Raw genomic sequence first — 12,299 nt, forward strand, 5'->3', positions numbered from 1 at the left:
TGCTGGACTATATGCTTTTGGGCTGATCTAGCATGGCTTTCATGTCACCCCATGCAGCTACAGAATCATCCAATGAACCTAAATGGTGGGAGATTGAGGACAGACAAAAGGAAGCACTTTTGCATAGAGCACATAGTTAAACTACAGAATTTGCTATCACAATGTGTTAACCAACTTGGACAGCTTTAAAGGAGATTATGCATGGAGAATAAAGATATCAATAGCTGTTAGTCATGATAGCTACATTATCTCAAGTATCAGAAGCAATCAGAGGGGAGACATGATAGCAATTCTCAATCACCCCAGAATGCAGGACACAGAATAATGGGCTCAAGTTACAGGAAGACATCAGGGAAAACTTCTTGTTAGAGCAGTACAACAATGGAACCAATTACCTAGGGAGGTCGTGGGTTCTCCCACATTAGAGGCATTCAAGAGGCAGCTTGTCAGCCGTCTGCCAGGGAGGCTTTAAGGTGGATTCCTGAATTGAGCAGAGGGTTGGACTGGATGGCCTTATAGGTTCCTCCCAACTCTATTCTATGATTCTATGAATATGCCTCTCAATACCAGTTGTTGGGGAACATGAGCGGGAGGTCACTCCTGCAGTCACGTCCTGCTTGTGCACTTCTCACAGGCAGTTGGTTGCCCACTATGGAACTGAATACTGCACTACATGTGCTTTCCAGCACGGCTTTTCTTATGTCAAGGAGCTACACTGTGCAATTCAAGATCCGATATTGCTAACAAAATAACAGCTGTATACAGGAAGAGTTGCACTCCAGCACCTTATTTGACATTGCAAAATATCCCGAGATGAAGCTCTTGAATCACATGCCACTTCATTTATGCCCATAAAATACCGCCATCCCCAGCAACTACTTGGATAACATGTGTGGTCAGCCATGTCGGTGTAAATACGCTTCACAGAGGATCAGCTGTCAGGAAGTGTATGCATATTCACTTGGTGTGTATAGAACATTGTTTCCTCACTAACAAGCTTATGTCTATGCTGGCTACAAATTTGATTTTATCTGCATTGGCTATTGTTTGTGCAACACTTCCTCTTCGAAGATGTTTAAACACTGGTATACAAGATGTTCCTCCTACACCTTGAAAAGCATTATTTGGGCAAATGTTGTATTTGAGAACACCACAATTCCTATCCTACATTATCCCCTCCACTCTTTCTAGAGGGAATTTCATGAAGTCAAGCATATAGCAGGGATAAGATTTGGCTTCTGAACTTTAATAAGCACTGTATAACAACACCTCAAATTAAAATGCTGTACTATAAGTCTGACAGCCATTGCAAATGTAATATTTAAATATCCGTAGGATAGCTCCTAGAGTTATACATAGTAAATATACTAGAAGTCATTCTTTGAGGTGGGCTCTTTGAGAAGTACGGCTCACAGAGATGAACTATGAGCAAGTTGTATAGATAACCTATTTGTGGAAAAAAGTTTATTAATATATACACAGAGCCCTGGTTCAGACAACACACTAAACCATGCGTGTGAACCACCCAGAGAGCTTCGGCTATTGGGCGGTATAAAAATGTAATAAATAAATAAATGCCGCTTAACCACAAAATGGTTAAGAGAATGGTTTAGCGAGTTGTCTGAACTAGGCCATAGGAAACATAGGAACTTGCCTTACACTGAATCAGACCCTAGGTCCATCTAGCCTAGTACTGTTGACAGTGGCTGTGGTTCTCCATTGGCTTCAGCCGGGATTGTTATTAGCCTTATTTGGAGAGGCCGGAGATCAAATCTGGGACCTTCTGCATGCAAACCATGTGTTCTTACCTCTGAGCTACACACCCTCTTATTGCTATACACAACCTAGAGCAATAGCACTAGGAACTGTGATTCTAAAGAGAAAAACACTGCAGAACTCATTGAGTTTAATCAGTGGGGGTTCGAAAACATGTTTGTTATACTTGGGGCTAAAGTCTTCTGAAATTAAAGATGTAATTTTCCTTGCAGTTTAAAACTCTTAAAAATACAGTAATGTTAGTATTTTATTCTATCCTTTAAGAGATCTTTCTTCTAAATATGAGAACAATCTAGAAGATGGGGAGGATGGAATATTGTTCTTAAATCTAAAATAGTGAATTATTTCTAATGGAGGCCTCTGACCAAATGTTGTGGATTACCTAGCGTCCATAGCCTTAGAATTTAGGAAAAAAGAGCCTCTTGCTTCCTGTTTGATTCAAGCCAACAGGCTTTCAGGACGTTTATTTTATAAATTTATATCCTGCCTTTCTGTTTCTTGTGAAATGCCCAAGATGGCTAATTGCAGCAAAATTTTAAAACAGGCACAATTAAAGGCAAATTGAGAAAACACGACAGCAGTAAGTAAAAAATCAACAATAATAAGAGAGCCAAGCATAATCAATGCAATACTGGCGAAACCAAAGGCCTGCAGGAAATAGTTTTCAGCTGGCATCACAACACCATCAGGGAAGGGGGCAGAAAGATCTCCCAGGACAGAGATTTGCAAAGGAAAGAAGGCCCCTTTCACTTGTGCCAACATGAGATGTAAAATTTCCGGAAATTTTGAAGCCATGGGGGGAGTTTTTTTCTGGGGGGTTTCAGGGGGAAAAAACAACTTTTGGAAAAATTGAACAAGAAAAAGCAATATTAGCACTTTTTACAGATTGAAAGCCACTTTGTTACTTTAGGAATATAAAATGTAATTATGTACAAGTTGGTCTGGCATAAAATTATCACATTTGGTATATTAAAAGTACAGTGTATTCAAACAATTACAAATTGTATTTACTTTTAAAAAAATTACTTGTGTGTGTGTGTGTGTGTGTGTGTGTGTGTGTGTGTGTAATGGAGCTACAAGCTCTTGAACTGTACGGAACACCTGAACTGTAAGGAACCTCTTTGGTTTTGCTAGTTTATGAGCAAGCAAAAAAACATTAAAACAAACAAAAACAAAACAGAAGAAACCATCAACATTAGTAACAAAGAAAATTATTTATGTCTTTGCTAGTCTTCCACAGTGTCAAGCAGACATAAACCACCCATTCCCATAAAAAGAACTGAGAAAAACAGGGTACCAAGACTCAATGAATAGGCATGAAATTTAATCAGACTCGTTTTCTGAAGTATAACTATCACTATCAGTTTCAATCTCTGCTTCAATGGCAGTGCCCCCTAGAGGCAGAAATGCATCTTGCTCTTGCATTTGAGAGTTGTAGTCTCTGGCCTCATCTACACCTACTGCCCTTTCGCAAGGGAGGAGGGATGGTTGCGAGTTTTCCTGTTGCACAACCGTCGCTCACGGGGCACACATGAGGGAAGTTTTCCACAAGTAAAGGAGAGCCATTGCGGGAGAACGTGTCCCCCCTGATGGTGCTTCCGCATATGGATCAGGAAACGTGGGCAGGGATACGCAGATGACACGCCTACGAGGTATTTTTTTTATGAATCGGGAGGAATGTGCACGAGCGCAAAATCACAGCTACGAATGGGGCGGATAGGAGGTCCAGTGATTACGTAATGCTGCGCAGTGTTTTTTTTTTTTTATAAATAAACACAGTCAGCGCCACAACACGCCAACAGCCACTCAAAAACTGTGCCAAAAATGGCAGACGGTCCACTCCTGCACACCTCCGAAACTGCTGGACACGCCCCTGACAGCGGGTTGGCTGCTTGCTGAGCTGGGAGCTCGCTCTGAACAGCAACAGCGTCACAAAGTGGGGCCCACCAGCCATGGATGTTGAGATTGTAGCGAGATACCGGAAGAACTGCTACAAAACCATTAAGTGATATTCCTGAATAACTGAGGAGTCGACCCGAGACCACAGCAGGATCAGCTGTGCATCATGTGGCCCAGTAGGAACAGCTTCAATATTATCCTGGAAGAAACGGCTGGTGTAGAAAAGGCCTCAGTTTGCAACCTAGGACTTGCTTGTCCTCGGAGCACAGAAATTGTAATAATCTGATACTGGACATAGTTTTTAGAAATCATTTGGACAAGTAAATATATGAACACCTCATCTTAAACATTTTATTAATCATGCTAAAATAAAAACATTCCATAATCCATTTTTTCCTATTTTTTCCCCAATTTTTCAGAAAAAAAAGAAAAAGTTTTCAGGGGAAAAAAGGGGGGGATTTCCCCCAATTTTTTCTTTCTTTTTCCTGAGCCTTCACATCTCTAGGGCCAACCATTCCTCAGATGGAAGCAAGATATGCACAGCTGACCATATCCCGATAATGCCAACTGACCTATATGGACAAGCAGTATAATGTAGGAGATAACCTTTTAGATATTCTAGTCACAAGTTGTTTAGGGCCTTAAGGTAATAACTAGCATGTTGAACTGAGTCCAGAAATGGACTGTCAGCCAGTGAAGTTCATATAAAATGGTGACATTCTTCAACAAATGAACAAATCAGAACTTTAGCTACTGCTTTGAATCAGCTTAAGTTTCTGAGTGCTTTTCAAAGTCAGTGCACATTACAAGCCAGATGGAGAGATCACATTACATTATTCCCAACTTGGTATAACAAAGGTGTATGTGACAACGGGCTCAATTGGACACACACACTCCTGGATGCACCTGGATTCTGGGCATTCAGGAATAGGATTTGTTCAGGAATACCCCAAACTGATTTTTTTAAGGGGAGTGCTACCCATTCAAAACAGACTGAACCCTTATCACAGGATTAGCAGTCCAATTGATTCTTATACTGCCAGAAATGAACTTTTAATGTACTTGCTGACATTTAGCTTATTATTGATCTCAGAAACAGGTTCAGAACCTCTCACTCGGATAACTTGAAAAGGAGAGCACAGAGTACCATCACGCATATGGATGACATCGAATTCCAGATCTCTGGATAATCTTGTCCTGTTTTCATGTACATGTTGAACAGTACGTGGCACAAGTTGGAACCCTAGGGGACATCAGAGGCCAAAAGCCAAGACATTGAGCAATACTTCCTGAGCACCAATTCCTGAAACCTATCCTCCAGGAAGGACCAGAAACAATGAAATGCTGGTCCCATGGCCCATTCCAGCCAGGCAGTTCAGAAGCATACCATAGTCAATGGTGCCAAATGTCACTGACAGAGCCAGCAGAACCAGTAGGGATGCATCCCCCACACACATTTCCAGAAAATATATAAAAAAAGAAAAAAGACGAAGCTTCAACCTTCCACACAAACTTTTAAAATTTGAAACAACAAAATATGTTACTAGCAGGACTAAAGTAAGCAACAACCTCCAGTGTATGAACTCTAAGGCAGAAAACAATTGTATTTTCTTTTAAAGATTGGAATTATGTTCTTATCTTGCAATTAACCTTGTAGGACGTTAACTGCATATATGAGAACTCAATGGGGTTTAGAAACATATGATGTAATAAACCATTGCTGAGCATGTACAATCCATATATAAAAAGGGTTGGTTTATTGTCGTTCAAATACGTAAACTGAACAATCCCAACATTTCAAAATTAAACTTTAGAAACACAAGTTTAACATTCAAAACAGGAATATAGTTTACAAGAAATACCCAGAAGGGAAGTCCATATTCTAATTCAGAGGTTGGTAGATATCACTTTATGGTAAATAAAAGTGTATTTGTACAACCGTGCTATCCTGGGGAAGAAACTTTTTTTCCCCCCCTGTGCATTTCCAATTTACAGCAAAACATTACCAGACTACCGGGCAAAGCAACTTGATTGTGCCTATTGGGGAGGAGGGGAAGAGAGGGGAATCAAAGCAGGCCTGTGAACAAGATCAAATGGTGTTTATTCAATTTGGTCACTGCAAGGTTCATTCTCCTCTCATGCTGGAACTGACATTAATGGAGTTAGTCCTGATTTATACAGGAAAGGCCACGCATGAGCTGAGAATTAGGCCCTATATTTTCAGGTTCATGAAGGGGCATAATCTTACTGCGGTCTTCAGCAGTCAATAGTTTAATCATCAGAACGCCTGACCTTGGCTCTCCCATTAGGATATCTGTGGTGTTTTGTAGTTCTTAACTTCAAACCACAAATATCAATCATCCCAAGGCTTTCACACATAACACTGCTGAGAAGAACGCCTCCAAACGCTACCAACATCCACATCTTGTACACAGATATCGCATTGTTCTAGGATCTAAAAATCACTGGAAATAGCTGCATGGATAGAATATTTGTCAGTCATGCGGCAAAGAGAAAAAGCATCAATAATGCAAATGTTCTCTCTGTACAGAGACTGCTTTATGTTCACAAATGCTGCTTTTCTCTCTGCTCATTGGATGGTTTTGCAATAGGTTCACAGTAATGTATATGATTAAACCTGACAGATGGCTCATGCAATCTTCTTGACTTAACAGATATTCTTGCTCAAGAGTACTTCATAATTATTTTGTTGTTCGTCTTGTAGGCTCTGAAGCTGTGGGAGGTGGAGGGGGACCTCTGCGATCTAAGTCATCTACATAGGACACGATGAGTTTGCGTCTCTCCTCTGGTACACAGTCAAGTACCAGATAACGTTTGTCATTCTGTAATATCTTTTCTATATCCTTCAGGTGCTGGTCAGATTCTTGGATCAACTTTTTGGATCTGCAATTAAGTGTAAACATTACCATCATCATACTGGGCATTATATAAATGAACTTGAATCTTGGTGAAGACACTAGTGGACAGGTGTCCCAATAACAATTCCACCCACCAAAATAAATCTCTCTTGACATTGCAATCAGGTAGGCCAAATGCTCAAAAGGACACAGAGACTGGGCTATCCTCTCACCTATAAGGTTGCCCCTTCAGGTCAGGGGTGAGGCAAAATGGCAGGGATGTGTGAGTGTAAAAAATCTTGCACTGCCACTGCCTGTGCTGTATCTGTTCTGCAGGTAAACAGAAGACTTCAGTCTCAAGGGCTGCCAGTACCTTTTAAAATCAGCACTAAGTTAAACTACAAAAATGTAAAATAAGAAAAATGAGCACATTTCAAATTAAACACTGTAGTTGAAGAACACCTGTAGAAAATGGATTCCAATATCCCAGTGGTCATCCAGCCCAACTGAGGCATTCATCTGATCATTACATTCATTTGAGACAGCACTCTATTTCAAAGGCAACAATAATCTGACCTCAATACAACAAGCATGTAGAAGAGGAGCAGCACAGACCACGGGATTCTTCTCACCAGCTCCTGAAGAAACCACCACTAGCCTGAGATAAATTTTGTCTTTTAACATTTGGCAACTTTTTGTTTTTGCTTTAGTATTTTAAATTTCAAACTACATTGAATACCTTGGCAGAAAGGTAGTATATGAAGGCAATCAATCAATACTGCATAAAAACACTAACTGCAAAGAAAAAGGTAACTTATTAGGATCAAATTAACCCTTTTTTGTAACTGGATAGCATTGTACAGCTTTTGGGGATTGCTGTTAAACAAAACAATGAAAGGCTTGGATCCAAAGAACGATGAGTAGAGGAGGGAATAGTGCTATTCTATGAACTCTTATTTAAAAGCTAGAAGAAGACTTCTCACAGAGTGGCATTACAATGTCTCAGGCTTTGCATTGCAGTATGAGAAACAGTGAATCAGAAAAATACAGGCTTAAGAACGTCTGCAAATAAAAGGACCCTTCTGGATCTGTGGTCCCTTTTCTCATGCAAACTGTTCCGCTAATTTAGAAACAACCCTTTGGATCCAAACGAATCCGTTCACAGATAAAAGTAAAATTTCAGTACCAATTTTCCATTTTAGCATATCTGGGAGTAGGCTACATAGTACACAGGATAGACATCTCAAATTTTCCATCTCTAATTTAAAAATTAATTCATCGATCATCACTGAATTAGATTAGACAATCTAAAATTGATCCTGGATTTCCAGAAATAGCCATCGTGATTTTATTTTATTTCAACAAAAATATTGAAAACCATGATTTGGCATTTTCAATTCTTGTAACTAATTGATGGCAGTCCATTTTTTCCCCATTTAAAAAAAATCTGCTAAATTAATTAAGCTACTGAGATATTTGACATAGAAATAAAAAAGGAGCTGAAAATGGAATGTTAAAAACCCATATCTATGCTGTATTTAAATACACACCTGTATGTTATAAATTTGGTCTCTTTCAAAAGCGTTCTGAAATCTGCTTTGGCTGTAATATATTTGTCTCTGATGTACTCTTCAAACTCCCTTTGCTTTTTCTGCACAAAAAGAAGCAAATTTGAAAATTTATTTATTTATTAAAACATTCATATCCCGCTGCAATCACTGGGATCTCAGAGCAGTGTACAGATAAAATCATACAAATAATATGACATAATATACACAACTAAAAAAAATCTCATCCTCATTGCAACACTGACTTCCTAATTTATGTTAGACTCGCTGATATACCCGGTGTTGCTCGGGTCCATGAATAATGTTTACAACATTTATTTGATATATAATAAATTTCTATACAACTTATTCATCTTTAGGTTGGTTGGTTTTCTTAGTTTGGTTGAGTTAGTAAATAGTTTTGTTAGAATAAATGGAAAATTATGTTAATAAGAACTGTATTTTAAATTAGAGCTTCGTGATAAACCTCATTTTTTGTTTTACCTGAAAAAGCTACACCTCTCTTCATGCCTAGGCTGGAGCAGGGAGTTGTAAGCATAAGCCTGTTTTTTTATTAAATTCTTTAAAAATATTTAAAATCCAAAATTTCATGTTTTTACATTTTTCTGGCACATTGTACAGCCAAACCTATCAGTGTGTCAAATTTCAAGTTTCTACCCAGTTTTGCTCGGGTCCCCTTATATGTCTGTGAGGTAATCATCTTAAAGTAGCAGGCTTTAAATTCATTCACTCCCCTCTTACATTCATGACAACCCTGCAAGGTAGGCCTGTCCTAATCCTTGTGAAGTAACTTTAAAACAAATTAAATTAGTTTCGTTTTTCTCTCTCTCTCACCCTCAACGCCTGGCCAGGGCTGCCTTGAAGCTGTCATCATGATTTTCCTTGTCCCCACAGAAAACAAAAACTACAACTCCCAGCATGCCTTTTGCCCAGAGCTGGGACCTCTTTCCCTTCTGCTCTTGATGGGGCCTAGTAACTGAGGCAGCCAATGAAGGTGCTCTCCCTTCAGTCCCAGGATGGCGAGCCACTTCCAGATGATGGCTCCCAAAGCCTGATAAATCTTCCCTCCCACCCAAGGCATGCTGGGAGTTATAGGCATAAGCCTAGGTCCTGAATAATGTGTTATCTTTGAACACCTTCTGAGGTGTGGTGGAAGACTTGAGAGCAGGCCATCTTAGTTGTGGCACCCTGCTTATGGATTTCTTTTTCCCAGGCAAGCTTGCCTAGTGACTGCATTAATGGCTTTTAAGTGCCAAGTGATTTTTTTTTTTTTTAAAAAAAAGGCATGCTGGGAGTTGTAGGTGTAAACCTAGGTATTTTATTAAATTCTTTAAAAATACTTTAAACCCCAAAATTCATGTTTTTAGATTTTTTCTGATCCATATACATGAAGTCCTTTCTGTGTGAACAGCATGTGGAAGTGGGTAAACATTTAGGAACATACGTGACACACACATACTTTCCGCTTTATAGGTAGAGATGTTATCTGTTGCCGTTGAATGAAATATTACAATGAGGAGGGAAAATTGCACCTGGTTTTAACTATACATGGGAAGGCTAAAAAATATAATTACATGGCTTCTTACCCTGTCACTGGAAGAGAATTTAATGCATCTGGGATCTTCTTTAATTATTTTCTTTACTTCTTTCCATGTTGATGTTAAGGTAATCTTTTAAAACAGAAAGATACAGACTGATATATGAAATGCAAACATCCAGAGTGAGCTCAAAATCTTTGCAATATCTAACAGACCAAGCTCAAGGGATAGATCCTGATCTGATCTAACCTATGATGACCCATGATTAGATGTGCGCACACACAAAGTATCGGGGCAATTGTTTTTACACTTATGAGCTCGATATTATTTTATTGTACAAGTCTTTTCAAAAAGGAAATTCCGAAATTGAATTAATTAATAAATAGTGTTTAAACTAGGTAAAATGTGAGATACTTAACCTGACAAAATGTATATCAGCACGGGCCACTGCACCTGTCAACAAGCTCTTCACATTTATGCATATAAGTTCAAATCTATTCAAACTCCCACCAGTGAACATACTCTCGAGATTTTGTGAAATTTCCCTTCCCAAAGGGATCATAAATATGATTAACAAACATCTCCTATCTCCTCCTACCCTCAATAGCTCAGCCCTAGAAGTAGGAGCACATCAGTGAGCCTGAACACAGATTTATTACCATCCCCCCTAGACTTTTCTAAGCAAAAAACAACGGAGCATAGAACAACAGCAGAAGATACCAATTGCATTTCACAAACAATTCTAGTAAGAATGTATACATATAAAGTGAGAAAGAGCTAAGGAAACGAAAAAGTTAAAGCCCAGGGGAGAATGCAAAGCATCTCCTTACTGATGAAGTTTCATCCAGAAGCTGCCGAAAATGCTCTTTCTTCTTCTTCGTAAGTGCCTCTATGTGTTCATTGAATAATTTTTCCTTCTCTTCTCGTTCCAGAAGGGAGCCGGATTCCCACCGATGATCCTTTCGAAGTGTCCTTCTGGTATCAGACCATGACACATCTGAAGATCGCACCTAATAGAGGAAAACATTTAGATCACTAAGCAGCTACTCCTTTTGTTTTAAAACTGACACTTCAATGGTTTTAATTTTCATGTTTGCAAAAACATTTGAAGATATGCAAAAAGTTTCTACTGAAAGCACAGGTACAAAATAGGGCACACAGAAATTGCCTACACTCTTGCGGGTGGCAGGGTGTCTGCACTTTCCTCACTCTCTTTCATTCTCCAGCCCGTTTTTTTCATTTTTATTACTATCTAATACTTTACTTCCCCACCCCCCAGAATTATGAAGTCATCAATTTTATGTAAATATGAATTGGTTGCATCATTCATATAGAACTTAGAATTCAGGTTTGGATACAAACACATTTCAATATTGATATGGATTTTCCCCCCCTACTCAGTGGAAAATAGAATCACTCTACATTCTTGGCTTCATTTTGTGCAGATGGTAGGGCTCGGCAACTTATAGCCCTCCAGATGTTTTGGCCTACAACTCTCTTCATCCCTCACCACTGTCTGCATCAGCAAAGACTGATGCAAGTTGTACTCCAACACATCTGGAGGACAACTAGTTACCACCCTGCTCTGAGCTGCTATAAAATTGCCTTTCCCACTGGGTGCTCTCCGAGTGTATTGGACTACAACTCATTCCCAGCCAACATGGCCACCGAGATAATCAGTTGTAGTTCAACATGTCAGGAGGGCCCCAGGTTAGGAAAGGTGGCTACAAAATTACTGATTACACTGGTCATTGTCTTCCCTCTGCCTTCAAGGACAGAGGATTTGTAATTAACTCTCCTTTTCAAATTATAGGGTTTTAGCTCAGAAATCCAAGTACTCTCCAGTACTTCACATATTAAAACCAAATAGAAACAATTTTGTATCTCCTCTTTACAGTCGTGCACGCTTGCCCTTGTAAACTTTAACACAGAGGAGCCTCACCATATCAGATAGGAGAGCTTTGAAATTCTGGATGGCCTCTTCTCGTTTGTGCTGTTCTCGCTCTCTGTCAATCTCCTTTGTCTGCTCAGAACGAGCTTTCTGAACTTCTCTCTCCCGTTCACGCAAGCTTGCCTCAATGCGAGCCTGTCTTTCCATTTCTTTTTCTTTTTCCGAGTCCACATTCTGAAACAGAAGCCAAAATAATAATAATGCTGATTGAACTATCAACTGCATGTATTAACACAAAGCGAACTTAAGATTAAGTCTGATGAAGCAACCTAATGTTAACATGCTTAAAATATGAACCATGTAGTGGAACAATTTTGGAAAATATTATTGCTGTTACCAATGTAAGGGTTCAACTTAATTATTTGAAATTGTCTTGTACATAGCCATCACAGATTCCAATGGCCAGATAATTAGAGCTACAAACATAAGACTTTCTTTTGCAAACTGAAAGAGGTGAAGGACAAACTACCTGCAAATCAGCTTCATATTATCAGTGGAGAACAAACAATAGCTGGGATTCAAAGAATTGCATGACTAACTGCGTGCTCAAGGACTTTGGATTTACGTTTATCAAAGAGCAGCTGTCGATGCCAGATGGCAAGCCATCTCTGAAACTTTCAAAAGCAGTTTGTAAGATAACATGGGAGATTGGAGTTTCCTTATGCTTATTTGTTGTTTCATCCATCATGGTCATATCAAGCACAACAGT

The 12,299-nt window shown here is 39.2% G+C and overlaps 2 protein-coding genes across 15 annotated transcripts in view; one reads left to right on the forward strand and one right to left on the reverse strand.

Moving 5' to 3' along the window:
- LARS1 (leucyl-tRNA synthetase 1) overlaps positions 1-12,299 on the forward strand; it is a 379,820-nt gene that overhangs the window by 115,218 nt on the left and 252,303 nt on the right. The gene's annotated exons all lie outside the window — the stretch shown is intronic.
- TCERG1 (transcription elongation regulator 1) overlaps positions 5,408-12,299 on the reverse strand; it is a 47,197-nt gene continuing 40,305 nt past the window's right edge. For 13 of the 14 annotated variants that reach the window (XM_063120634.1, XM_063120633.1, XM_063120632.1 and 10 more), the window contains 5 exons: positions 11,582-11,764; positions 10,470-10,649; positions 9,688-9,771; positions 8,084-8,184; positions 5,408-6,579 (listed from right to left, as the gene is read on the reverse strand). In XM_063120634.1, coding sequence (XP_062976704.1) covers positions 6,378-6,579; positions 8,084-8,184; positions 9,688-9,771; positions 10,470-10,649; positions 11,582-11,764 — 750 coding nt within the window. In that variant the 3' untranslated portion in view covers positions 5,408-6,377. Of the gene's footprint in view, positions 6,580-6,766; positions 6,864-8,083; positions 8,185-9,687; positions 9,772-10,469; positions 10,650-11,581; positions 11,765-12,299 lie in introns of all 14 variants that reach the window. The other variant, XM_063120639.1, reaches the window with a different exon arrangement.

Source organism: Elgaria multicarinata, chromosome 3, assembly GCF_023053635.1.
Source record: "Elgaria multicarinata webbii isolate HBS135686 ecotype San Diego chromosome 3, rElgMul1.1.pri, whole genome shotgun sequence".
Lineage (NCBI taxonomy): Eukaryota > Metazoa > Chordata > Lepidosauria > Squamata > Anguidae > Elgaria > Elgaria multicarinata.